The 26,538-nt window shown below is 43.4% G+C and overlaps 1 protein-coding gene across 7 annotated transcripts in view; it reads right to left on the bottom strand.

Annotated features, from left to right (window-relative positions):
- Positions 1-26,538, bottom strand: part of ATP2B4 (ATPase plasma membrane Ca2+ transporting 4) — a 193,577-nt gene that overhangs the window by 103,915 nt on the left and 63,124 nt on the right. For all 7 annotated transcript variants that reach the window (XR_013230447.1, XM_077334619.1, XM_077334617.1 and 4 more), the window contains exon 2: positions 12,291-12,896. Coding sequence is in view for 6 of the 7 variants with exons in the window: in XM_077334619.1 (XP_077190734.1) it covers positions 12,291-12,486 (196 nt within the window). In the remaining variant the exon portion in view is untranslated. The remainder of the gene's footprint in view (positions 1-12,290; positions 12,897-26,538) is intronic.

Below are 26,538 nucleotides of genomic sequence, written 5' to 3'. Positions count from 1 at the left end.
TTTTGTACCAGGATCCGGGAAACCCAGGTTCAGATCTCCACAACCATGCAGTTTGCTGTTTTTCCTCTCAGCTAAGCCAACATCTCAGGGCTCTTTTCACGTCAAAACAGAAGGAGAAAAGCCTGGTCTGATGCTACATATACATATACATATACATATACATATACATATACATATACATATACATATACATATACATATACATATACATATACATATATATATATATGGGTGTATAAGACGACCCCCCAACATTTCCACTCAAAATATAGGTACTGTATATTACATTACAGTACCTGTCATTGTCACCATTGTATGGCCACAGTGCGACAGCAGCACCTCCGGCCTGCCCCTGCATCTCCCTGTGACCGGCACTAGTGTGCAAGTGCGTGTGTGTGAGCTCTGCGTAGACAAGGGGCGGGCTAGAGCACCGCTGCTTCCCGCCGAGCAGAACGGGCCGGTGATGCCGAAAAGACTGGCACCTCTATCTCACTGCTGATGCTCGCCGCAGCCACACTGATGACCGGCCGTGGCTGTGCTGGATACCGCACGATACTGGATGGAATGTAGAATGAGGTGGGCGAGCATTGGGAGGCCACTATGGGCACCAGGCAGGCATCGGGAGGCCACTATGGGCAGCTCTGTCTATCCCAACTGAAGTGCACCCGGTGTATAAGACGACCCTCCACTTGGAGGCATGTTTTTCAGGGAGGAAAAGTAGTTTTATACGCCAGCAAATACTGTATTAATGAAGGACTGGAGGAGTGAAGTTACCATTACTGTTCTTGCCAGTTGGTGAGTCAAGATTGTATTTGCTGACTCTTGCCTCATCCCAGAGAGAGGGGAAAGTTTTTCATATCAAAGTGACTCACAGCACAAGTTTTTGCTTCCCAGCAACAGCCATCACTTTTGTCTCCTTCCTACTGTCTTACAGCTGCTTTCACCAAGACAGACACAATTACAAACAGGAAAGTCCCCAGTCCTCCATCACTATCAATTTAGGATTAATGTTGGCTACCCGAACTTTTTTCCATTCAAAAAGAATTTTTAACATTGCTTTTGGAGGGGGGAAAGACAACAAAATACTCTATATTTTTGCTGATTTACTAATGGCTTTCTTCAGTTTCTCAGATTCATGACAGCTCTCCCTTCAAAACAATGCAACATTTTAAAGTTAAACAAATGGCAAAATGTATGGAACTCTGACTGGTTAAAACCCTGTATAGGGGGCATGAACAATCTGTGAAGTAAATATAGTGGTCAGAGAATGCTCTGCAGAGGCTGTTTGCTCAGCTCACTGCCTCTGGAGAAGGGAACAGTTCTGAACTATGAAGCTATTCTTGATAGCAAACATGATCCAATGTATACTTTTAATCAGAAAGGGAGAGTAAAAGGCAAAAGGCAAGTCTGAGTTTTTGTACCAACTCAGAAGTGCAAATGCCAATCCAGAAGGGATAAAATAACTCAACCATGACAATCTGTTAATAAAACACTTGCCCAGTGCAAACCTAAATGCCAGTGAAGCTGGGTAAGGAGCTGTAGGATTCAAACAGTGTTGTCCAAAACAGAGTTACACCCTTCTCAGCCCACTGAGTTCGATGGACCTGGAAGGATGTAATTCTGCTTAGGATGGCTAATGTAAGCCCACTATGTTAAGGAATTCTGCACAATCATGATATCATCCTGACACCAATGGAATGTTATGTGGTATAATAGCAGTGGTAGCATAACCTTGTTAGAAGCCTTAGGTCAGAATTAGGTGGGGAGACAGTGGAGGAGCATCTCCTGGTCACAACTCTGAACTTTCTCAGCCCAGGGTTGTACTCCCAGCAAAGGTGTAAAATGTTGCAACAGCAGAAGATTAAAAGATAAAAACGCTCTCATTCATCTCAAGAAGTACAAAATAAATAATTTGATCTATACTTCACCTTTTCCACTACTCAAGCCAGTCTATAATATTATAAAAATATTACTGCCACTCATGCTTGTGTCCTTTCAGCCTACAATGAAACTTTATGGGTTCAGTCAGGCTGTCTCAGTTCAACAGTATATGAACCCCAAGCAGGACACCTCATACCACAGGTGAGTGGGCATGAAATTATACTGCTCCACCCTGACGCCAGGCACAGTAGGTGTAAGGACTCTGGAGATTGGGCACTTTGCACAAAGAGCTGAGCTGCTAATACCTGTCTTCTCAAAACCCCTGCAGATATTTCATCATGTTTTATTTAGGGGATTTATATCACAGCTTTTTATGACGTAAGTGGAATGCTAGGCAGCTCACAAGAAAATAAAACATTACGGAATTATAGAACAGATCTAAAAAAACCCAAAAGGTCTAAAACCATCAGCCTGCCCAATTATAAAAATAGCATGCACTATAAAAGGCTTTATATTTAAAAAAACAGACAAGAAATTAAGAGATAAAAAAACAGCAGTTGGTCATAAAACCAACAGTCAGCCAGAGAATCTACATAATAAAAATCACCAAATGTCCTCTGGAATAAAACTGTTTTTTTTACAAGTTTCTGAAAGAGCAAAAGGGAGGGACGACAGAGTTCTTGCAAGGCAAATCAAATCCATGTCCCATTTATCTATCAGACTCACTGCTGTTATTCCAGGAACACTGATCAGGACACCAACAGCAATTGCAACTCATGAGAATGCTTACGTGATCAGACACTGTCCTCAAGGATCCTGGTCCTAACCTTGGAGTGAAACAGAGGGGTTAAATGACTTGTAGCCATTTAAATCTAACAGCAGACAAGCAAACCCACTCCACTGTTAGGCTGTAATGTTTGAAAGCCATGGACTGTATGGCCCCTTCCAATTCTATGATTCTATGATTTAACCCCTTTGCTTCACTTCCCCATGCTGGGAGGGGGTTAAAACATCTCATAGTCACTTAAACTTCACAGATGATGGGCAGACCTGCCCTGTTCAGCTGCCAGGTTTAAATGGCTCAAAGAGCTGAACTGAACAAAAGTCTGGGAAACGGTATCTATCCAGTGCCGTATCACTTGCACTGGTTACCAGTAGAGTACCAAAGTACATTCAAGGTTTTGGTTTTGACTTGTAAGGCCTTTCATGGTCTGGGACCATTCTACCTGTGAGACTGTATCCTCCCATATACTCCGAGGAGAGTCCAACCTGCTGGAGATTCCCATCCTGAAACAAACCTCATAATCATCAACAAAGCTCCAACCCTCTGGAATGGATTTCTGACATTAGTTTGGGCCCTCAGTCCCTTTCACATTTTCGCAGGGCCTGTAGAACTACCCTCTTTCATTGAGCATTTGAGGGAGTAGGAACTTTGAGGTAAGCTTTTATCTCATCCTGACTCCCTGGCCTCTCATTAATGATTTTGTCATTCACTTATTTTAGACTGTTACCATATTGGTTAGGTTGGATGACAATGAGTTTTAATGCTTTTATTGTTATTTATTGTACTTATATGGTTTTTAAATTCTTTGTAATCTGCCCTGAGCCTGTCCTTTGGTGGAATGGGCAGGGTAAAAATCTAAATAAATAAACCAACACCTGGAGTTGAAACTCCACCAAGTTAGTCAAGGACCTTGCCTTAGAAATTCAAGCTTCACAGAAGGTAAAAATGCTTTAGGTTAAGAGAAATGTCCAGAAATCACACCTTTCTTCAAAGCTTCTGGAATAGATCTTCTTCTCATGGAATATTTATCTACCCCAATGAATCCAACTTTCCCACGCGAGTTTAACTCTGGTTTTCAAAACCTGAAAATAATCCACACAAACATAAAAAGACATCTCATGAACATCCATCACTTATGCTGTCTACAACTACAACTGAATTCAAGGGGACTGATTGGCTGTTTTAGCAAAGAATTATCATATGGCTGTATTTCGATGTTGTGACACAGTTTACTAATTTAACACGATTAACTTTTGCTTATATGTCATGATGGTCAGTTCATAGTCTGAGGAAGAGTGCTTACACTCGAAAGCTCACGCCTTGAATAAATCTTTGTTGGTCTTAAAGGTGCCACTGGACTCTGATTTTGTTTTGTTGTTAAGCTGTCATTAGTGTAGAGTCTATGTACAGTAAGATAATTCAAGCCCCAATTATAGGAATCACTGGAACACATTCTGGCTGTACCATAGTGATCCATACTGCTGAGGATGTTGGGATGCCTTTGTGTCTTCTGGGCCCCTTGTGCATGTAAGAGGGCACAGTGATGCCACAATGACATAATGGAGACATGACTGCTTTGCAGGGTAAGGATTGGCTTCTTCCATGCATGGCCACTATTGCACAATGTCAGCAAGCCATGCTGCAATGGTAGTGCTGTCTAAGACTGGCGATGTTGTAAAAATCCTTGTTTCTTAAAAGTGATTTTTTCTATTTCCTTACTGGGAGGGTATGTTACACTATGGAAAATTCTGACACAGCACCTACCATGTGAGGCTGTACCAAGCAGGACTGAACTACCAGTTAGGGCAAACCATAACTAGGCTTCTACTGTAATTTTATTTATTAAAGCACTTATATCCCACCTTTACTTTTGGTTCAAAATGGCTTACAATAATAGTAAAAACACACTTAACTCCAATTAAAGATAAAATAGCAAGCCCCAAATTCTTTCCTGCACTTAAAAGATGCCTGCCATTTAAATCCTCTAAAAAGCCCGGCATAGATCTACAAGGAGAGCATCCCTTCCATAGACCCAGAGATATGATGGAAAACATCTGGGCCCTGGTTGATGCCACCTTAGTGGGGGAGCAGCCAACAGAAGGCTCCCTGAAGGCTAGAGTTGGTGCACAGGGACATATGGAAGGAGGCAGTCTTTCATATATGTGAAGTTGCTGAGGATAACCTCAAAGTTGGGGAAATCAGACTTTTATTGTTGTTGTTAGGTGCGAAGTCGTGTCCTACCCATTGAGACCCCATGGACAATGATCCTCCAGGCCTTTCTGTCCTCTACCATCCCCTGGAGTCCATTTAAATTTGCACCGACTGCTTCAGTGACTCCATCCAGCCACCTCATTCTCTGTTGTCCCCTTCTTCTTTTGCCCTCAATCGCTCCCAGCATTAGGCTCTTCTCCAGGGAGTCCTTCCTTCTCATCAGATGGCCAAAGTATTTGAGTTTCATCTTCAGGATCTGGCCTTCTTAGGAGCAGGCAGGGCTGATCTCCTCTAGGACTGACCGGTTTGTTCGCCTTGCAGTCCAAGGGACTCGCAAGAGTCTTCTCTAGCACTGGAGGTCAAAGGGCCTTTACATACATCCAAATCCAGAGCTCATTTTACTTTGCCCTTTCACCTGAATAATCTACAGGTCTCTAGTAGGCTTGCTACTTGGAAAAGATTTGACACTGGGAGTGATGGGAAATCAGCATGCACATTCCTGGCAGCAGGTGCTGCTTGGCTGGGATTCACCACCCTCAGAGGGCTTCTATATTTTAATAGAGAAAAACAGAGAATCTCAGCAGACAGCTCATCAATGAAGTGGATTCAATAATTCCCTCTTGCTACTCACAGGAAAATGTCAGTGATAGATATGCTGCCTGGCATACAGCTCTGGGGAACAACATCCAAAATCCTGTGCATGGCATTCATGATGTCCAAGTTTCAGGGCTGTGTCCAGGTGGCACACACAGAAACACACACTCATACAGATGGCTGATTCATTTCTATAGTGAAGGAAAAAGGGACCTCAAAGAGGAACTACCAGCTAGCATGAGATTTTTACACTCATGTTGTCATCTCTGGCAGATCTGGGACAAAGCAGAGGTGGCATTTAGATGAGCAGTTATTAAATTTAATGATTAATGCGTTTAAAATATTTTTATCCCACCTTTCATTTTAGAATCGTATTAGCAGTGATGAGTGGCATAGTCCCTGTGTGACTTGTGGGTATCTAGCATACTAAATAAATGTGCTTGATGTTACAAAAACTTTCTATCCTACATTACTTATGATCAAAACTGCCACCACACTTCATCCGCACAAAACAAAACATCTCACAGAGGAAAACAGGGTAGCTCAATTCCGCATTTAGGCCTGCAGAGTGCTGGCACTCAAGACAATCAGGCTCTCACTCCAGCTTGTAAACATCCATTCACTGAGTGTGATGATATACTCACCCCATTGATCCCTACAGGTAAGCACACCTAGGATCATTATGGGAGCATTCTGCAGACACAAAGTTGACACTCAATCTCACTTAGTTTCCTTACTACAGTCCTGCATGTCACAGGGTTGTTGCAATGCAGGTCCCATTATCCCCAGTACAGCCTTCCTGGTGGTCAAATGGGTCTCCCTCTTCTGCGTTCCACCATGGGTAAACCTGGTTGGATCCAACCTAAAGACTGAAACTGGAACTTAATTTTGAATCAGAATGAGCTACCCACAGTTCAGGCTCACAACATGCTATTAGTGCCAGACCTTAATACATATTGTACATCAATCAAGCTAAAGAAGGAAACGTCACATCTGTAGAATTAGCAACCACAAGGATTACCATCATTTAAAAAATTCCTATCCAGAATATGCCCATAGCCTGGCATCCATCCTGAAGCATTGAGTTTTGGTACTGCGGCAGGCCCGTGTGGACAGGGAAGAGCCAGGCCTCCTTGGCCTGGCTCTTCCCTGTCTTATGGTGGCTCAGAGGGGGCACACAATGCCTCAGTAAGCTGTGCTGCACTGCAGAGTGGACCAGGGCATTTATTTTCCCTTTGCAGGAAGGTGAGATTGTGTTCTACACAATACCACCTTACAGCAAAATAAAGACCCCACCGCGGTATCCACCGTGCAGCGGCACTAAGCCACTGCTGTTTTGCTTCCCGGGGGAAAACATTTCAGTGGGACACCAGGTGGACACAGACTGCTGCGCAGCATGCCTTTTCGCAGCAATCCACTGGTGGCAGTCTGGTGTAGCTGCCACTGTGCAGAATCAGCCAAAGTCACAAAGTAAAACAGAGAAAGAGGGGACACATGAGTGGCTAACAGCAGAGAGCAGGAAGCACATAAAAGCCTGTGGGCATGCATGACTTTAACCTATTGAGTTATTTTGTTGCAACCTCAAAATACACGAAGAACAGCTAACAGCAATAAACCACAGTGGATCATTACAGAGTCTCTAAAGGATGGAAAAATACGAGCAGAAAGCAGAACTGAGAGCCAGAAAACTGGGAATGGCATTGCTAGGCTTGTGATTAGGAACCTGTGCTACATCTGCAGGCCTTCATTTTGGTCCAGCTGGCCAGCTCTTAAGTGAGAAAAGCATCAGTGACAGCATAGCACAAACTTTGTAGCTCCCTTTCTGCATCCAAGTCAGACTTTATGCTGGTATGAATCACCGCAGAAAAAGGCCAGAGTCCCTCCTCACCAACGAGAGAGAAATGGAATAGAAAAAAGGCTGGCAATGGAGCTAGAAGAAGAAGAAGAGTTGGTTCTTATATGCCGCTTTTCCCTACCCGAAGGAGGCTCAAAGCGGCTTACAGTTGCCTTCCCATTCCTCTCCCCACAACAGACACCCTGTGGGGTGGGTGAGGCTGAGAGAGCCCTGATATCACTGCCCGGTCAGAACAGTTTTATCAGTGCCATGGCGAGCTCAAGGTCACCCAGCTGGTTGCATGTGGGGGAGCGCAGAATCGAACCCGGCATGCCAAATTAGAAGTCCGCACTCCTAACCACTACACCAAACTGGCTCCCAAACTGGCTAGAAGTTAGGAGGGCAGCAAGCCACTGCGGGGTCTCTAAGGGAAGGACCCTGTTTCCTTCCCACATTTGCTAGTCCCTCATGTCACACACAGTGTTTATCTGCATGCTGTCCTACCTTCTGACCCTCTTTTAAACTGTATGGCCACCAAAAGTGAAGCTACTTGAAACAACACCTGCTTCGCAGTTGTGACATGACCAGCTAGCTTCCCACATGGACTATCACTGTCCCAAAATAAGTTTTCACCTCACTGTCAGCAACAGCAGCTGTGGTAGAGACTCCCCAAGTGATGGTGGCAATCCATTTGATAAGATGTTCTCTATATTGCAATTGTCACATGTCTGACATTACAAAATAAATGTCAAGCTATGTAAAATTCTTTTCATTTTGCTGCCCTTCTGCAATTACCATGCAAAGAAGTGGCCAAGCAGAGGCTGTTCTTGGCAACATCTCTTTAGAAACCTTAACATATAAGCTGGCCTTTCACCTTTCATTTTCCTTTGCACCTTCTGCCTTGCCATCCCTCCTACTTCTTGTTGGTAGAAACAATAGAGGGGAAAAATCTAAGGACCCACAAAAGGACTGAGGACCACAAAACCTCTAAACTGTGCCTGGAGCAGAGAACGGATGAGTCTGTAATTTTTGATATGAGCTGGGAACTAGGATGGGAGGACCTAAGTTTACCTCTCAGTCCCGTTTCAAGCATGGGAGTGCTAAACAAGCATAGGGTCTAAACTGACCTGAATTAGTGGAAGAGGGGCAAACACAAGCTGATTATTTAATTTGATACCATCTGAGACCAATGAAGATCAGCTAGGATCCTTGCTCCCAGTTTCCTGATCTACATGCTGAACAGAGGGGGAAGGCTGATCTTTTATGGTTCGCCATCTTATTTAGTGTGATCTTATATTGTCTTAAGGGTATTGTTGGGGATTTATTGTATATTATTCATTTTTGTAAACTGCTGCGAGACACTTGTAAGCGGCGGTATATAAATATAATTATAAATAAATAAATGAATAAAAATAAATTTAAAGATAATCAGGGCAGCCCTGGTTTGCCCCTGTGAGGAGGCCCATCAAGTGGGCCACCCTCAACTCTGCATGTTCACTGCTTGGCACAGGAAATACATGTCTCTGTGAGCCAGATTTGGCATTTCCACTACGACAGCCCCTCTCCTCTAATTACATCTTTAGATTGTCTTTCCCTTGCCACTTCCTGTTCCCAATTGCAGCTGTGAAATATGCTAATCCATTGCTTACACCATGAAACAAGAGAGCTAATAATAACCTGAGAGATTTCAAAGCACAAAAAAGGGTGGTTGTCGGCGTCTCACCCTTCCTAGTGCAGCTGTTTTCCAATGCTGGTTGACTCTCCGTGTTGCATGACAACTGGCGGGACCTAGTGGTCTCCACTCCTAGGAAGCCTTGAGTGTTCTGCTGAAAAGGCAGATGTCAGTCATGCCTTCTCTCAAGACATAAACAATGACAGACCATGTCTTGTCTTTGAACCAACTACTGCTATAAAATGCTACATGCATTCACAGATGCGCCTGAACCAGGCCTTGTGGGGCACTTCACCAACTGCTGCCACTTTCTGGAGAATTCTGCATATCTAAAAAACTTTTATATAAACGTTCAACAACACTATTTAGTTCCAAATGGGAAAAATGTTCTGTCATCCAGTCTATGCTTCTTAATTCAACATGATTATTGCCATTTTTATTAAGCATCTGCCCTCAAATACCTGATGTGACAGGCAAAAAGGCCCAATATTTTATCATTAAAAAGAATGGGATCAGAAGAGAAAAACAAAACTCAAGAAACTTGGTGAATCTGTGCAATTTATTACTTGGATTTTAGATCACTTTTGTCCTATCATGGTTAAAATGTTCTGCTGGGAGGTTCACAGTTTCATGTTCATAATGCTGATCATGTCTGCATGCAAAACAGTGTTGCTCACATCTTCAATTGTGTCCCATTACAGGACTGATTTCTGAAGTTGAACAACAACACAAAGCTGCCATCCATTCTTGCAAAGTTCCCCTTCTGAAACCAACTGAATATTTGCGCTTATACAAAATAGATAGGCTCCTCAAAGAAATAATAGTCACAATGTTTGCTTCAACATTTCCAGTTGCATTTTTAGAGTATTTTAGGGTGAATCAAGGAAACCAGACAATCATCAAACCAGGACAGTTTGTAGTACGCCCTGTGCTGGATAGTCCCTGCCAATTTAAATTGTCAAACAAAAGCAAACAACCACTGCAGACATGTCTTTCTACTGTATCATACACCAGCTTTACTTTGAGAATGTACCTGCCATACAGTGCCCCACAGCTGGCACTAATATATTGGTTTTCCTCCCAGCAGAGGGATGGACCAGAACCAATGGGATGAAATTAATGCAAAAGAAATTCCATCTAAACATCCGGAAGAAGTTCCTGACAGTTAGAGCAGTTTCCCAGTGGAACACGCTTTCTCGGGAGGTGGTGGGTTCTCCATCTTTGGAGATTTTTAAACAGAAGCTGGAGAGCCATTGGACAGAGAGACTGATTCTGTGAAGGTTCAAGGGGGTGGCAGGTTACAGTGGATGAGCCTTAGGGTTGTGAGTGTCCTGCATTGTGCAGGGGGTTGGACTAGATGACCCATGAGGTCCCTTCCAACTCTATTATTCAATGATTCTATGCTCCTATCTAGAACAGGCTTTCTCAACCAGGGTTTTGTGAAACCCTGGGGTTTCACAATGGCCTCTGGAAGGGTTTCACCTGGAAGGGTGGGAAGGGGAGGAGTCCCAGTCATACAAATCCTTGCATGTGGTAGTCCCAAGAGAGAAATATTCTCATTTTAACTCTGGGGAACGGCATAGGTCTTCTCTAGCCCCGTTTCTGGTGTTGGGGCGATGGAGAAGCATAGGCCTGCCTGGTCCTATTTCTGGTATGGGGAAAGGGCATGGCAGTGGCAGAGTAGCATAAACCTGCTCCAGTCCTATTTTTGGTGTTGGGGTGGGCCCTGATGTGAGAGGCAAGTTGGAGTGGCATAGGCCTGCCCTGACCCTGTTTCTGCCGGCTCCCACTGCAGGCTCCTGTTGGTGAAGAGAAGCAAATTGGTAGCTTAGAGTGCTGTTCACCAATTATCTGAAAATATTTCTGTGCTGTCACTTCTTGTGCTGTGGGAGTGGCCTGGTGATGTCATATCCAGTGGGAGTATCTGGGTGATGTCACTTCTGGTGGCATGGCAGGAAGGTGTGGCCTGATGAATGTTTCAAGGGTTTCTCAACAGTAAAAAGTCTGAGAAAGGCTGGTCTGGAATCTATCAGGATCCCTTCTGCTGATTTCCTGTGCTGTAGAGAGTACAAAAGTACAATTATAGTCCTTAGGAGGGCAGACCCCAGATCGAATCAGTATTGCTGATGACTATTAATCAAGGAGTGAACGGGAAGTTGGAAACCTCTCTGCAGAAGCATCCATTGGTTTGGATCTTCCCAGAAGAAATAAAGTCCCTTGATATTGTGTAAATGATAACCCTGAGAGTCAAATTCTGTCAGCCTGGTCAGTAAACAAGAATGAATGCTTCATTGTGACTGCCCTATCAGTAGTTGGACTTTGCAGTAAAGTGGCAAAACCTACCTCCAACTCTTCCTTCATTTTCACTTCTTACTATTCTGGTATTATCTTTTTGTCGGCATCATAAATTATTTAAAGCATCAGGGACACCAGATTAGAGCTTAGAGGCGTCACTCAGGTAGAAGAAAGGAACCCTACAGCCTTTTATGCTTCCTTGTACTATTCAACTCTTCACCTGTCTTGCTGGTTTTGGAATGTTTGCAGCCCATTCTTTGTGCTGGACAGGAAGAGAATATGAAAAATGTACTAATAAAAATGCTAGGCCAGGAGAGAGGTGCCCCACTGCCAGCACTGATGTATCCCAAAACAGTCTTTGCAACTCTGTCTATGGACAAATCCACATGCCCACTGGATTTATGGCAGCTACTTCAGCCTATAGCTATTCCCTGCTTAAAGGCAAGAAGTATGCACAACTTATTCACTACAAGCAGAATATGCCCAGTTTTCATGCTCATGTGAACATTCCATGGCATGTAAATTTAGCAGCTTCTGTTCAAGGCAGTAAATCCCACAAACTGCTAACTACAAGCAAGAAGCTGCCAGGAATTGAAGAAAAAACCTGCCACCCCTTGCTCCTTTGTTCGGGAGACTTGTGAGGATGTTCAGAGACACCCCCTGCAATAAATTAAATCATTTGATCTGACATATGTCAGATACCCCCACAGGTTAATAAAGCATTTGATTGTCCTCACTTTTAACAACATATACTTCATGTCTATCATATCAAATCTCCTTTATAATGAAGAACACAGATATCCTCTGCTGCTGAGTCATATAATTTTATGCAGAATATTGGCCTTGGGCAGATGATTTACTACGTTTAAGCCTCACCATGCAAGCTTAACACATTGGATCTGAACTCTTTATTGACTAGCACAGCCAAAACCAAGGATGGCTTCAGTAACAGATCAAAGTGTGATTAGTTGGTTTTACTGAAAACTTTGTTTCCCCATCAAGGCAATACATCTCCTTACCTTCCACTGGTGAGGTCTTCAATCTCTTGCAAATATTATGCACTCCCCCATAGGTATCATTTATCCTGTTGACTGCCTCTGAGCTGCGAAGTTCCATGAGGTTCCTCAGGTCCATTACGGAGCAACCAAAGTCCCCCTCATGATTGCCCTCAGCAACTGAGTTCCCAGGATGGTGATCTGCAGAGTTGTTCGTCATCTTGACACAAAAACAACAGCAACAACCCTGACAGGTTCAACAGGAAACAGCACACGATAGGCTGTGTGCCAATTCTTTACCAGTCTTGCCTCTATAAAATCACAGCAATACAAACTTTGATGTTCCTTGCAGAAAGCAGCCCAGTTCTATAGCTTGCAGGCCAAAACCTCTGGGGGAAAAAAGAGGATCCCAGGAGAAATGGCAGGACTGGGGTGAAGGGTGGGGTGACAGCTGGGAAACAACACTTCTTCTACAGCTCCCCAGGTGAAGCCGGTGAAACTAGCCAAGTCCAACTTCTTCGGATGAAGGTGTAAACAGGATGCGCATGTTACCGTAGAAGCGACCTTAGCAACCAATGTGCATCTCCCAGAGAAACAGGTGGGTTCCCTGGACACTGTCTTCAACCGAAACTGCAAGACAATGATTTGAAACAAAAAATATGGTTAATAAGAGGCCCAGGAGACTGGCTAATAGACACATAGGTACAGTGGGATGGAGCATGTAATGCAAGTATCTGTTCCAGGAATGAAGGTATTGAAGAACCAATAATGTCTACGAAGAAGCTGCTGGGGAATTTTATACTTCTAAATCCATCGCTTCAGTTGTCTTTAAAGAAGGACCTGCATCAGAGGTAGAAACCTTACTCATCAGAGCAAGCAGTTTTTCCTTTATCTGGTGCAAGGAATAGGAGTGGGGGATCACTCATGTGATCATGTTGCTCTTCCGAGATATTCTAGGCACTTTCAAAACACAGCATGACATGAACAAGTTGCTGCCAGCCTCCTAAGCTTAAAGTGCCTGTGCACACAGGGGAAAGTCTGATCCTGCACTGCATTCAGGGCTCAAAGCATCTTATTTACATAAGCATTCTTACTTGCACACATATCCTACTTTTCTCCCCAATAAGGACTTAAAGTGGCTTATATAATTCTGCCCTCAGTGAAAATCCCTACCCCACTGCATGCATGGAAATTTTAGACAGGATCCAGCCCAAGAGTCCCTGCCTGTCAGATACTGGGACATAGCAGCTCAAATGACACATGACAGCATAGCACTCTCACATATTTATAATCAATCACTGATGAAGTAGAGGAGAGGGAACCAAGTATTTGCTCAAAAGGAAATATGCAGATAAAGGGGACCTGAGTCTTCCAGGTGCTTCTTTATTTAGCAGGGTTTTATGCACTCTTTTTGTTTAAAAACCACCAGAGGTGGTTAGACTGTAAACCTAAGGTGGTTGACAAATATAATAAGCATAAAATAGCAGCAAAAACAATGGCATGTAAACATCCACAGGTAAGAGACAGACTGTTTCATTATGTAATTTTCAGGGGGGTTTGCCTTCTTCCAGATACTCTCATCTCCAGTAATGAACACTTCTGCTGACAGAGCCCAGCTGGGGGTGGATGTGAAATAAACAGAAGAAAGGGAGGTAAACTTTGGTGCTTTATAACTCCATTTCCTTTTGCTCTAAAATTTCAGCACTCTATATGGTTGGAGCAGAGCTAGATTTAAATGAACAGATCTGCTGTTCTCAGGGCTATTTACAACCAAAGAGACTTGCTTTGCTTTTTGATGGAGGCTGCTTCCACAAGCCAACATAGTTGCTGCTGGGTATGCAGAGGCACTTATAGGATCAATGAAGCTTTCACATCACAGGTTTCAATGCCCACCCCCTGATTCACACCATCCTCCATTGTCATTTCCCCTTCCCCACACTACCAGAGGACATAACCATATGTCAATTACCTATCAAGAAAAACACAACCCCCAAAAGCCCGCTCTGGGGGCAGTCTCGGAAAGATCTGCACTTTGTCCACAGGTCTTTACTGCAGCTTTTCCCAAAAACATTTTAGTAAAACAGGTTCATGGAAGATCACCACAAAGCCAGGGAGAAGCTGGAAGTCACATTAATGTCCCACAATGCTTTATGGAAGCGGGGAGGGTGGGGGGAGGACATGGTTCATATTCACAGACCAGACTATACAAGAACACTAGCATGGAAGCAAACCAAGCATAATGACCATCTCCCAAAGGCTAGCAACTTCTTCTCAATCTGTTATGGCATTTCATAAGTCTTGCCAAGTCAAGGTTAATGAACTAATTTTTCTCTCTCATATGCCTCAAAACTCATTCATCACCCTTCCAATTATTTTGCTTGCCATAAAGTGTAATGGACTTTATCCTTGCCATGAATCCTTACCATGAATTTAATATTGAATTTCTTATGATCATTTTCACACCTTATCTATGCTCAGTCCAGCAATGACTGCATCATACACATGATGCTCACTACTGGGATGGATACAAAGTTAATTACTTGTCCTTTATCTATTCTTTCAACTCAAACCCACGGTCTCCCCAATACTGGGTGGAGGGTCTGATAATATTTGGAGGAGGAGTTAGTTCAGAGGAATAGATCTTTTCTTGATAAACAAGCAACATAATGAGGGTAACTAAGAAGGCATTAGCCACACTTGAATAGAGTACCAAAATAACTACTTCTACTGTGATTTGAACTAAAGAAATTATACTGTTATCTAGCAGGAGCCAGAGCCTGCCATTCACTGTGTTGCACTAGGCACAGGAACATAATATGAGCTAAAAAGCAGCTTCCACCACATACCAGAGTATCCAGCATTGGCAAATGACAATCTGCCTCAAGGAAATCGCCAGTTGCAAAAGGATAGAAAAGGGAACATGGCAACAGATGGAAGATGGAGGAACTGAGGGGGGTAAGGAAGTGTTCAAAGGACAAACTGTTATGCTCCCTAGTCACATCCTCTCAGCCCCAGCAAAACAGGGCGAGTTGTACTGCTATCCTTCACCCAGAATCCCCTGCACAGAGAAGATTCAGTAAGAAGGAACTCCTGAGCCAACAAGACAGAGTTCTGACACTGCCATTCACCTCTTAGCCCAAAGAGAAAGGATTTATCCACAATGAATGCCACCTTGTATGTTTTGATTCCATGAAACCAACTGTATGTTAATGCATTTGCATCTCACTGGACCCCTGCCACTGCTTGTTCTGAAATGAAAACAGCATTAGTGGAGAGAATACAGACAAGACTATGGCATGCGGGCATGTGCTTAGCACTTCTCAAACCCAGCTTCCCCCAGATTCCTTCCTCCTCAAGTAACTTTTCTCCCACAAGAGTATTAAATAAAGTTACAAATGTTTGTGCACAACAGGGCTAGTCTCGTCAGTTCAGGTACAACTTAAAGATGATGCAGGGTAGGTTAAAAAAAGGCTTGCTCAGGAAGTATCTCACAGGCTTGGTAAACTTGGCCCTCAGTTACCATGTATGTTAAATAATAAATTTGTCTCTAAAAGTTACACCCTGCCTCCCAGCCAAGTATTTTTGCGGTGGCTTCCATAGAAAATGAACGATTAAACCCTTTCAGCAAATAGCGAAAACAATAAAATCAACCAAAGACATAGAAGGGAAAATCATGGGCATAGAGAAAAAGACACCCCCCCACACACACACACACATAACCCAAACCAAGCTAAGATGAATCAAGCTAACTTGCCATCTGCTGTGGGGAGGGGTTCCACAACCAAGGTACCACTGTGGAACAGGCCCCGTTTGCCACCCACCTGGAAAGAAAGGGATCTAAGAGAATGGCTCATATAAAGTGTTACCATGCCAACATGGAGATTACAAGAACCCTAAATGTTTGGTGAGCTTATGCAAGACTTCTGTAGGCCTTAGAACACTGCATGTTTACATTTTTAGATCATCTTGCCTCACATCTAGATTGAGCTTCAGCTACTGCTAAGAGACCAAACAGGATTCCAGGGAAAGAGACAAGCTACAAGTCCTTCCCAGAGTAGACAAGCAGTCTGGTAACTGAAGATAGGAAATCAGTAGATCTTATGGCAGCAGACCCTAAAGGGAGGAGAGGGGAATATCCTTTTCTGTCTTGCAACGATAGCAGAGGTTGTTAGAATAAATGTGCTGCCTTTCCTGTGCTATAAATTCAGCTGATGCAACTTCCCTATAATGAATCTGCTCCAACGGCAAAGCATTACCTGTTGAATTTCTACCTCTTGTACAACTAATAAGGGTCCAGGCATAAAGGACAGAAACCCAGTGGGCAAGGTATACAAATGGTATAGTTTCAAACAGTGCAGTTTCTGCTATCAGCTACTTGTGACCAGTATAATGCTATCAGCATTCAAATTATGCTTTCAGTGTTCAAAGTATATTATGAAAGGAATCCTTAAAACAGTTTGCAAGGCAGGCAAGTATTATGTGAAACATCAATCAAAGCTGCAGTTCTTGGAGCCACCAGTGCTCTTTCATTACACTGCAAAAAAGACTTCCAAACTATAGGCTCTTTACAACTGCAGAGAAAAATGCTGCCACATCGTAGACAACTTATGACAAGGTTTCCAAGGCAAGAGGTTAAGAGAGGTGGCTTACCGTTGCCTGCTTCTGTGTCTCTCATCCAACTACTAACCAGGGCTAGCTTCTGAGAGTTGACAAGATCTAACTAGCCTGGGCTATCCAGGTCAGACACTTTACAACTATGTAATCTTGGAAATGGTGAGTCCCTCAGGCCAGAAGGTACCCAACAAGTTATTGGGGAGGAGCAAGGACCTGCAGCATGTAGCCCTTGATTTTATGATGTACCTGAGGCAAATCCAGCAGGAACCCTAGGTGCTGATGTTGCCAATGGTGAAATCAAAGGTCTGCGCATTACAAGATACACCGAATAGCAACTTGGAATGTTAAAGGACTGACTCAAGGAAAATTGGAAATTGTCAAAAGAGAAATGGTCAGGTTGAACACTGACCTCCTTGGCATTAATGAATTAGACAAATAATGGTTTCTTTCAATTGAAATATTTTAACATCTACTATCCAGGACACAACTCTATTGTAACCAAAAAAAATTTCTCAAGTAGTAAGAAGTTCTTTGATGATCAATGATCAAATCATGACAATTTGAATTTCTGCCAAGCCAATAAATATCACAGCTATCCAAGTATACACATCAACAACTGATGCAACAGGGGCAGAAATTGAAGACTTCTATACCACCATTCAAAACATTTTAAAATAAGTACCCAAGAAGGATGTTATTTACATAATGGGTGACTTCAATACAAAAGTTGACACACAAGCAGAGCAAGACATTACTGGCAACTTTGAATTTGGAGAAAGGAATGATACAGGTCTGGCAAAAGTCTGTCATGAAAATTGGTTTTGCATCATGAACACTTGGTTCAATCAGCATAAACGTTGCCTTGGACATCACCAAATGGACTACACAGGAACCAAATCGGCTATATCCCATGCAGCTGACGATGGTCCAGTCCAAGCTGTCAAAACATATCCAGGTGCTGATTGTGGTTCAGATCCTGAACTGTCATTGGCTACGTATGCCGCCGAAAAAGCCGTGTTAGCGAGATGCGGAAGAAAGTGGAGCTTCCCGGGACCAGGGTACAACAAGAAGTGGCTCCGGAGTAGCCATGTGCATAATCGGATACTCTGGGTTTTGCCGCTGTTGCGTTCCATCCCGTGCGCAAGCGGTTTGCTTCGCTTCTTCCTCCTCCACGTTCTTCATGCCGGTTTGCGGCCGTGCACAATAGGCCATATGCAGTGGAGATGAAAAATTGATTTCAACTATTGGAAGCAACAGAGAAGATGCCTGATGAACTTGGCAGGAAATTCAATCAACTCTTGTTGAAACAACAATTAAACACATACCGCACAAGAAGCCAGAAAAAAGATCAAAATGGCCCTCAGATGAAGCTATAGGAATAGCTGAATGTAGAAAAGCAGCAAAAGCTGCAAGCAAAAGGGAGGAAGTAAGAAAATTAAATGCTGATTTTCAAAGGGCAGCAAGAATTGACAATGAAGCTTACTAGAATCAGAAATGCAAGTAGTTAGAAGATGATTACAAAAAAGGGGCACATGAGAAATGCTTTTGCACAAGTAAAGAGGTTCGGAATATCATTTGCTGTTCACAAAAGTATCATCAAAGATAAACAAGGGACGGAACTGACTGACCAAAAGAGCATCAAGAACAGGTGGTGGGAATATACAGAAGAACTTTATGCATGCAGAATGGAAGTTCACCCTCTTCAAAATGAAAAAGAAATAGAAAAAGAAATACAGCCGGCCATTCTTGGGGAGGAAGTCAAGCAAGCCTTGAGTCAATTGCCAAATAACAAGGCCCCAGGCATTGACATCATACCCATGGAACTGCTGAGATGTGTACCAATCAAAACCATTACAGCTTTGCACCAGAAAATCTGGAAAACTAATAACTGGCCAGAGGAGTGGAAATTATTTGTGTTCATCCCACTATCAAAAAAAGGTGACTCATAAAGCTGTTCCAATTACTGTACAATAGCCCTTATTTCTCATGCTAGTAAGATTGATGACTGGTAGACAAAATCATGAAACCCTGGCTCACTTACTTTGGATATTTCATGCTAGGATAGGATTGGTCAGTGGAAAAAGAAAACGAGGCTGACAAAGAGTGCGGTGGTTAGACACGATCAAGATGGACACCAGCCAGAACACTGCATGGCTAAGGGAGGTGGTGCAGGATCAGGGATTGTGGTGATAGCTGTGCCATATGATCACCAAAAGTCGGACACAACTGAATGGCTGACAACAACAACAGTCTTGGAAATAGTAATTTTGTGTAAAACTGGGGGAGCAGTAATAAAAGAGAGGTGTAATACAGTGTGAAAAACATAGAAATCCAAAAATAGATCATCAATGGGGGAAGATCCAATCTCAGTCAGAGGAGGAGACTTGGGACCACTGCCTATAAAACCTGGTGCAGCTACCAAGCATCTATGTTTAAAGGCATTAAAGCTTCCCGAGGTAGGAGGCTAAGAAGGCAGATCCAATTAAATAAACCCCTGCTGATTAATAGCATGTTGGGGAGGGGCAGTGGGAGATTATATTTTTTGCTATTTTTCCTTCTTTAATAGCAAATAACATCTTCTGAAAAGAGCTTAGAAGTTAAGAAAAAAGGCAGCTAATTAATATTGTTATGGTGGATCCAGGGGTCCATAATTACCCCTGGAGGAGCCTGCAGGGCACCTATCATTATCTTCCCATTCCAAACAGTGAGATTCCCTTCCTTCTCAGAACTAGAACGCCGGGGATTCCTTGCCACAGGTTCGAAGAAGGGAGATAAAAACAAAATCTTGCAGGGGAAGGAAAAGTTCTCCATTCCAATTTGCTTTCAAGGATCTTCCACAGGACAAGATAACAGAGAGAGGATTCCAGTGCAATGTTCTTAATCAGGCACACTAGCAGTGTGAGCCTATCCATATATACAGAAGTATGTTCTTCTCTAAACTCTGGAATTTATTGCTAGGCAAGTGTCAAAGATTGCAGAATCAGGCAGTCTCACCTAAGATGCATCTAAACAGGAATGGTAAAAAAACTGTGCCATTTTCTCCTTCATAGCTTGTTTTCTTGCAGCTTTTGATCTGCAGTGATCCATGGCCCTGTTTTCAAAGGCAGCATTTCTATAAATGCATCCCAACAGGGCTCTCAATCTGATCTTACGTAGGTCCCTAAAAGGGCACTGAGCCCTTGAGAGCCTGCTTCTTATATTATAAGCTCATTAGAGAAAAGATAGCAGGATATTATGTAAGCAGAGCCTGGTAGACAAATGGACCCCCCTGATTCCAAGGACTTGAAGCTTGATTATTCTATAAAATTCCAAGTCATTAATGCAGAGCTTTCTAGATTCAACAAGTGAAAGGTCACCATTTAATGTACATGTTGTAAAGTCCAAAGGATCATTTCAGCTAGGGGAAAGTCACCAGTAAATTTCCCTTAAAAAGGTTTCTTTGAAGGCCCTATTGGCTCATTATAGCAAGCTCTCCCTGCAGCAGCAAGGCAAAATGCCCCCAACATTTCAAATCCAAATCTGTCAGTCTGTAGAAAGCAGTTGCATTAGCAAATGACACGTAAGGGCTCTAATACAGAAGGACTGTTCATCTTCCAAGATTACACACACACAACATTCCAGACAGAATCCGATATACAACCACAGGATTCTTCAGGTTTACCTTTAAAACCCAGGAAATGTATTATTAAGACCCTTGGAAATTTATTATTTATTCCACTGCATCTTTATCCCATCATTTTTTTCAAGGAGCTCAGAGTGGTGTACTTGGTTCCTTCCACTTGTTCCAGCAATAACTCTCTGAAATACATTAGGCTGAGAGAGAATGCCTGATGCAAGGTCTTTTGCAGTGCCATTCTATGCAATTTGTATATGCATTTCTATGCAACACTGAAAACCTCTCCTGCCATATTCTCTCACACTCTCCATTTGTATTTCCCTACACACTATTTCAACTCATATTACACTTCTGGCACTCTGGATCCAGATGTCTTTTCATGCTGCCTGCTGTGGATGCGCAGCCTCAGTTATTAACTTCTGTGCAATCTGCATGTAGGATAAGGAAGAAGGGCGCAACAACAGCATTTCAGTAATCTGAATCTCCTGCATTTGTTTTGGAGAATGCCCTAAAAAACAAATTCTTATTTGTAAGTGCCTAGAGCGTTGGACAAAAATACACTTTGGTCCAAAAATAATATTCTTTCTTAGCATGAATCAGGAGTTCCAAGATGCAATCGGAGAAGCTTGAATTTGAAATCTGAATTTGCTTTTAAAAATCTGGAACTCCTATTTAGCTGATTTAACATATCTGGGGTCCATGCTTCGGAAGATGGGAAAGGTTAGCATTCATTTGACAGAGACTACAAATAGAGAAAGATTGGATAGAGATTACAGATTACAAAAGCTGGAAAAACAAACACTAGAGAAGGAGAAATAAATAGGTATGCAGAGGAGTTGGGTTAAATAACAGGAGTTGATCTGTGAATATTTGGGAAGAAGGGACCCAACGCACCAGGGCAACTTATCCCTTCTGCTATGCCGGGATGTGATTGCTCAAAGCAAACGGCAACTTCATGTCAACACCACTAGAGGGAATGGATCACAAGCCCCTCCTGCTAGAAATCTGTCACACTTCAAACCTTTGGGCAGTATTGCAAGGCGTTTAGTGGAGACTAGGAAGCAGAATTAAGCCGGCATGCACAAAAGTAGGGGTTGTATTTCTTACAGTTTTAACTTAAAAGGGGTATTAGGTTTGGTTCTTAAGTCTATGGTTCCCTGCTGAAAGCTTTAGGATGAGGATAAAACAGGCCATGCATTCAATTAAAATAACAAAAGGGTCTGTATATCACATAGAAACAGCTAGTTAACAGAATCCATCTTTATTTATCCATACTTGGCTTTTTTCTCGAATACAAAATCAGAGCAGCTCCCATTGTTCATTCTCATAACAACTCTGTAAAGTAGTTTAGGCTGAGAGTGTGTGGCTGGACTAGCAAACTTCCATGGAAGAGTGATTTGAACCTGGATCCAACAGTCGAACCACTATACACGCTGGTTTTCAATACAATAGGAAAGAACAACAGGCAATAAGCTCTGAAATATTGGTACCCTTCATCTCTGCAATATAGTCTCCCCCTCTTGAATCCATCCATTGACCTCAATGGTTTTGAAATTCCTGGAGGCTGATCATAGATCCACAAGGAGGATAACTGTCACTGCCAATTTTCTTTCATAACATGCAATCACTGAGACAAGACATCTTGGATACACCCACACTCAGTATGGGGCAGCAGGCAGGCCTGCATGAATGTACCTTATAACAGAGAATCTTCTGCAATGCACAGAGATGCCATAGGAGATGAGTGCAATTCCTGAGATCAGGAAGTCTAAAATCCACTGCAGTCTGTTCTGCAACAGGTGCAAGTGAGGCCGTATATGGGAGAAGACACCTAAGGAAGACCAAAGACAGGGGCTCTCAAAGCTCTGCCTGCCAGGGTGGCATTTTAGAGCTTTTGATGAGTACATGAAGGTTTTAGTTCAATAAAGAACACTGGTAATGGAAGGCAAAAGAGATGCTGTTGCACACAACAGGGGCACTGCAAAAGACAAGCTCCAGGAACGTGGAGATTGGGAAAGTGAAATTGGGAGAAGCCCACTCCCCATGCACCAAAGCCCCTCTGCTTCTGCTTAGCCAGCATCCCCAACATTTCTACCAAGCCTTATTCAATATGCTGCTGTCACAGCCACTCCCTAACTAGCACATTCACCCACTCACATCAGAGACTCTTCTTCTGACAATTTCTGAGTTTAGCCAAGTGCGAAATGAGACGGGGAAGCACGGAGGGGGTGCAGAGGAGAATGAGCATACAACCAAGGGGGTGTGGAAGAGGGGGAGGGAGGGAGCGAGCGAGCGAGCAGCTGATGAAAAATGATGGCTGATGCAGTGCTGCAGACGGACCTGCCCGGAATAATAAACAGCTGCATTACACCTCTGTCCTGCCAGGCGGAGATCCTGCATTCATTGGAAAGGGGGGGGAGAGGGAAGGCCTTTCAGAACAACAGTTGCAGGACAGCAAGAGGCAGGCTGCAATGCAAATGCCATCACCCCAGTGGCATTGCCCTTTAGGTCGTATTAAGGGAATGCTAACTAGGGATAAGATCTGAGACAATCCAATTCTGCATGTAAGGACTAACTATTAAGGGTGAGGACCAGAAGGGGGAAGCACACCATGTGTAGGGATAAAAAGGGGCAAATCATACATGTGAAAATGGTAGAATTCAAAAATCCTTGAAGAGTGTACAGATTGCAAAGTGATAGATGGGACAATCTGTGAATCAAGGACTACGATCAAAGTAATTTTCCTACAAGCCAATGTTGTTGCAATTGCTTGGGTGGAAAACCACTGTGAAAACAATAGGATTTAGTTCTAATTCATTGTGGTTGGGGGGAGGGGGACTGTGTGACTGCTTTCTTGCTATACAGGAATCTAGTTTATCCTTCACTGCTCCTTCATTATCATAAAACACTGTCCCTTCGCCTCACAACTCATTGGTCCGTCATGACCTTTCCTACATCACTAGTTTGTTCAACAGACAGAGACTGTAAGCAATGTGCAGCAGGTACCACAAAACCGTAGGGCTCCTATCACTGCTGGTACTATAAAAAAAAAGATCATTGCAAAAACATCATCTCAAGAATTCAAAGCAGGGTGGCAGATAGTGGGAAGAAAATTGGAGATGAAAGCAGAAGACCACAAGGAGGGATGACCCAGGGTCCTGCACAAGTCTCTGAAATCCTAATAGCACCTCGTGGAGTCCTCCAGCTCCAAGTCTTGGGACAGAGTGGTGTTGCATGGCTAGTGATACACAGCTCTCTTTAGAAAGCAAGGTAGTGCCAATGGGCCAGTGAGATCACACTGATCAGAATAAATCGAGGGCTTCCTGCGTGGATTCCCTCTTCACAGTATATCTATCACAAACAGTTCCCACTAGGACATCTATTTCAATGTTATTCATGTAAGCGACCCACCACCATCAGCAGCACAGGAAACCTTGTTTTGATTAGTGGCAGGATTTGAAGAATTCTATTTTCTTCCTTCCCACTTATGGTCTTGATCCAAATTGTGGCTATGCATGCACATGCCATTTACCTTTCACAGACGGATAGGGAATCATGGTTTTGACATGTGAAGAAGCAGAGTTGGTTTTTATATGCCACTTTTCTCTACCTGAAAGAGTTTCAAAACGACTCACAACTGCTTTCCTTTTCCTCTCCTTTTCCCACAACAGCCACCCTGTGAGGTAGGTAAGGCTGAGAGAGCCCTGATGTTATTTGCTCTGTGAGAACAGCTTTATCAGTGCTGTGGCGAGCCCAAGGTCACCCAGCTGGATGCATGTGGAGGAGGAGTAGAAAATTAGAAGCCACCACTCCTAACCACTACACCAGGGGTAGTCAAACTGCGGCCCTCCAGATGTCCATGGACTACAATTCCCATGAGCCCCTGCCAGTGTTCGCTGGTGGGGGCTCATGGGAATTGCAGTCCATGGACATCTGGAGGGCCGCAGTTTGACTACCCCTGCACTACACCAAGCTGGCTCTCACAATGCAATATCATTGCAAAACTACCTCCTGCCTTGCTTTCCCCAGAAGCAGAAGGGGAAAAAACAAAACCAGGCCCACCATCTCTCCCCCACCCTTCACATTTATTCATTCTCAGAAGAACCTTTACATGTTATGAACCAAGATAATGAAATGCTTGCCCTTTGATGCTGCCTCAGAGTCCTCTAGCACTGAAAGGAGCTTCAGAACAAGGCTCTCTGCTCCAGAACAGCCTACCCACTTCCAGAGAGCCAACATTCTGCAGGGCCTGCAAATCTGTGCTCTTCCGCCAGGTGTTGGGTTGAGGCCAGCTAGTACAGCCAATAAAATCTAGGGGCCTGATGCCATTCCCCTCTAGGTCATCCCCGTTGTCAACATTATGTGAAGAAGAAGAAGAGGTGGTTTCTACAACTCACTTTTCACTGCCCTAAGGGTCTCAAAGTGGCTTATAATTGCCTTCCCTTCCTCTCCTCACAACAGATACCCTGTGAGATAGGCAAGTCTGAGAGAGCGCTGAGATAACTGCTCTGTGAGAACAGCTCTAATAGGACTGTAACTAGCCCAAGGTCACCCAGTTGGCTGCATGTGGAGGAGTGGGGGATCAAACCCAACTCACCAGATTAACCACTATACCAAGTAGGCTGTCAGACCGACTAAGAAATGGACAAAAACAGAGCTTTTAAAGATTAAATATGGTTTTAACTGTGACTTCATACAAGTTGTAAACTGCTCCGAGCCTGCTTGAGGGGAAGGGTGGTTTAGAAAGCCAATAAATATCAGGAGAACATACTGACAAGCCATTATTTGTTGTTACAGAACATGTCGGGGAGGTCTCTGGCTTGCCCGCTCCCTCCTATTCCCCTTGCACATGGCTAGAAATGGATCGTTCCCCTTCTCATAATAAGCCACAAAGTGTGGTTACACCCAAACTATAAACTATGGCTTGCTGTTTTGCCTCCAAGCTATCAATGAACAGTGGCTTCTCCCTCAACCTTTCTGCAGGATCATGGCTTATTATATATGAATCATGCCAGTTTTTCTAGCCCTCTCTAGGTAGCTTTTGCAAACAGGTCTAGTTCTGATCTACTTAGAGAAGCCAAAATTCTATGCTACTACATGCATGGCAAAAACCTTTAGACAGATTAGATAGAGAAAGATCAAAAGGATTAGAACAAGCACAGCCAGTCAAAGATCAAAGAGCAGAGATCAAGCACAAATTATTATTCTATTCACTTCAGCATCCAAAGGAACTCTGCAAGGGAACGTGTCCAGATTTATTCAGCAGCCATGCCTAACACACTTCCTCAGCACTGGTTTGCCAAAGCAAAGGACAGTGGGGATCCTACATCCCATCCCCCTCCTTCCTCTTCCAGCATTCTAATCAGATTAGGCTCTCAGCCAGAAGTTTCACCATGTTCACACTCTCTACCCCGCCAACCACCACCTGTCTACAGTCGGAAATTGAAGCTGCACTCTGGCAGTTGTCCCATGAGACAGGATCCTATCCTGATCACATTTGTGCCAGAGCACATTTCAGAGGATCACAAAGAAGTGCCCCTTCCACCTTCCTTCGCCTGAGTCCAAACCAGAGCCAAGGTTCCTCTCTGAGAATGCAAGGGTGGATCAAGGCATGATCTGGAAGCAGCAGCATGCAGACAACCAAACTATTCCCTAAAGAAGAGTGAATTCCCCCAGGCCTTTATAGTAAAGCAGATTGTTCATGTTGCTTTTCTCAGAGTAACAAATATTTCTAATATCACAGGCTTCTTGTGTGGGTAGCACTTCTGTGAAGGAATTAGCATGCAACCTGCATGTAGATGTAAATGTTAGCACACACGTGTTTTTTTTTGCTCTACACATAACTAGACCACTGTGGCCTCCTACAATGTGAGTTCACAGTTTTCTTGCAGTGATCTACACACATTGTAAAGGATGAAGGAAAGTGCAGAAATTCTGTAATGTTTCATGCAGCTATAAGTGAACGCAACTGAATACACATGAGATTTGCAGCCCTTTTCTTTATAACTGTTAAAAGCGACATTTGGGTCTGGCTGTGATATC

This window comes from Paroedura picta, chromosome 4 (genome assembly GCF_049243985.1).
Source record: "Paroedura picta isolate Pp20150507F chromosome 4, Ppicta_v3.0, whole genome shotgun sequence".
Lineage (NCBI taxonomy): Eukaryota > Metazoa > Chordata > Lepidosauria > Squamata > Gekkonidae > Paroedura > Paroedura picta.
The sequence above is the reverse complement of the archived record's forward strand: the minus strand, read 5'-3'. Positions and strand labels throughout refer to the sequence as shown.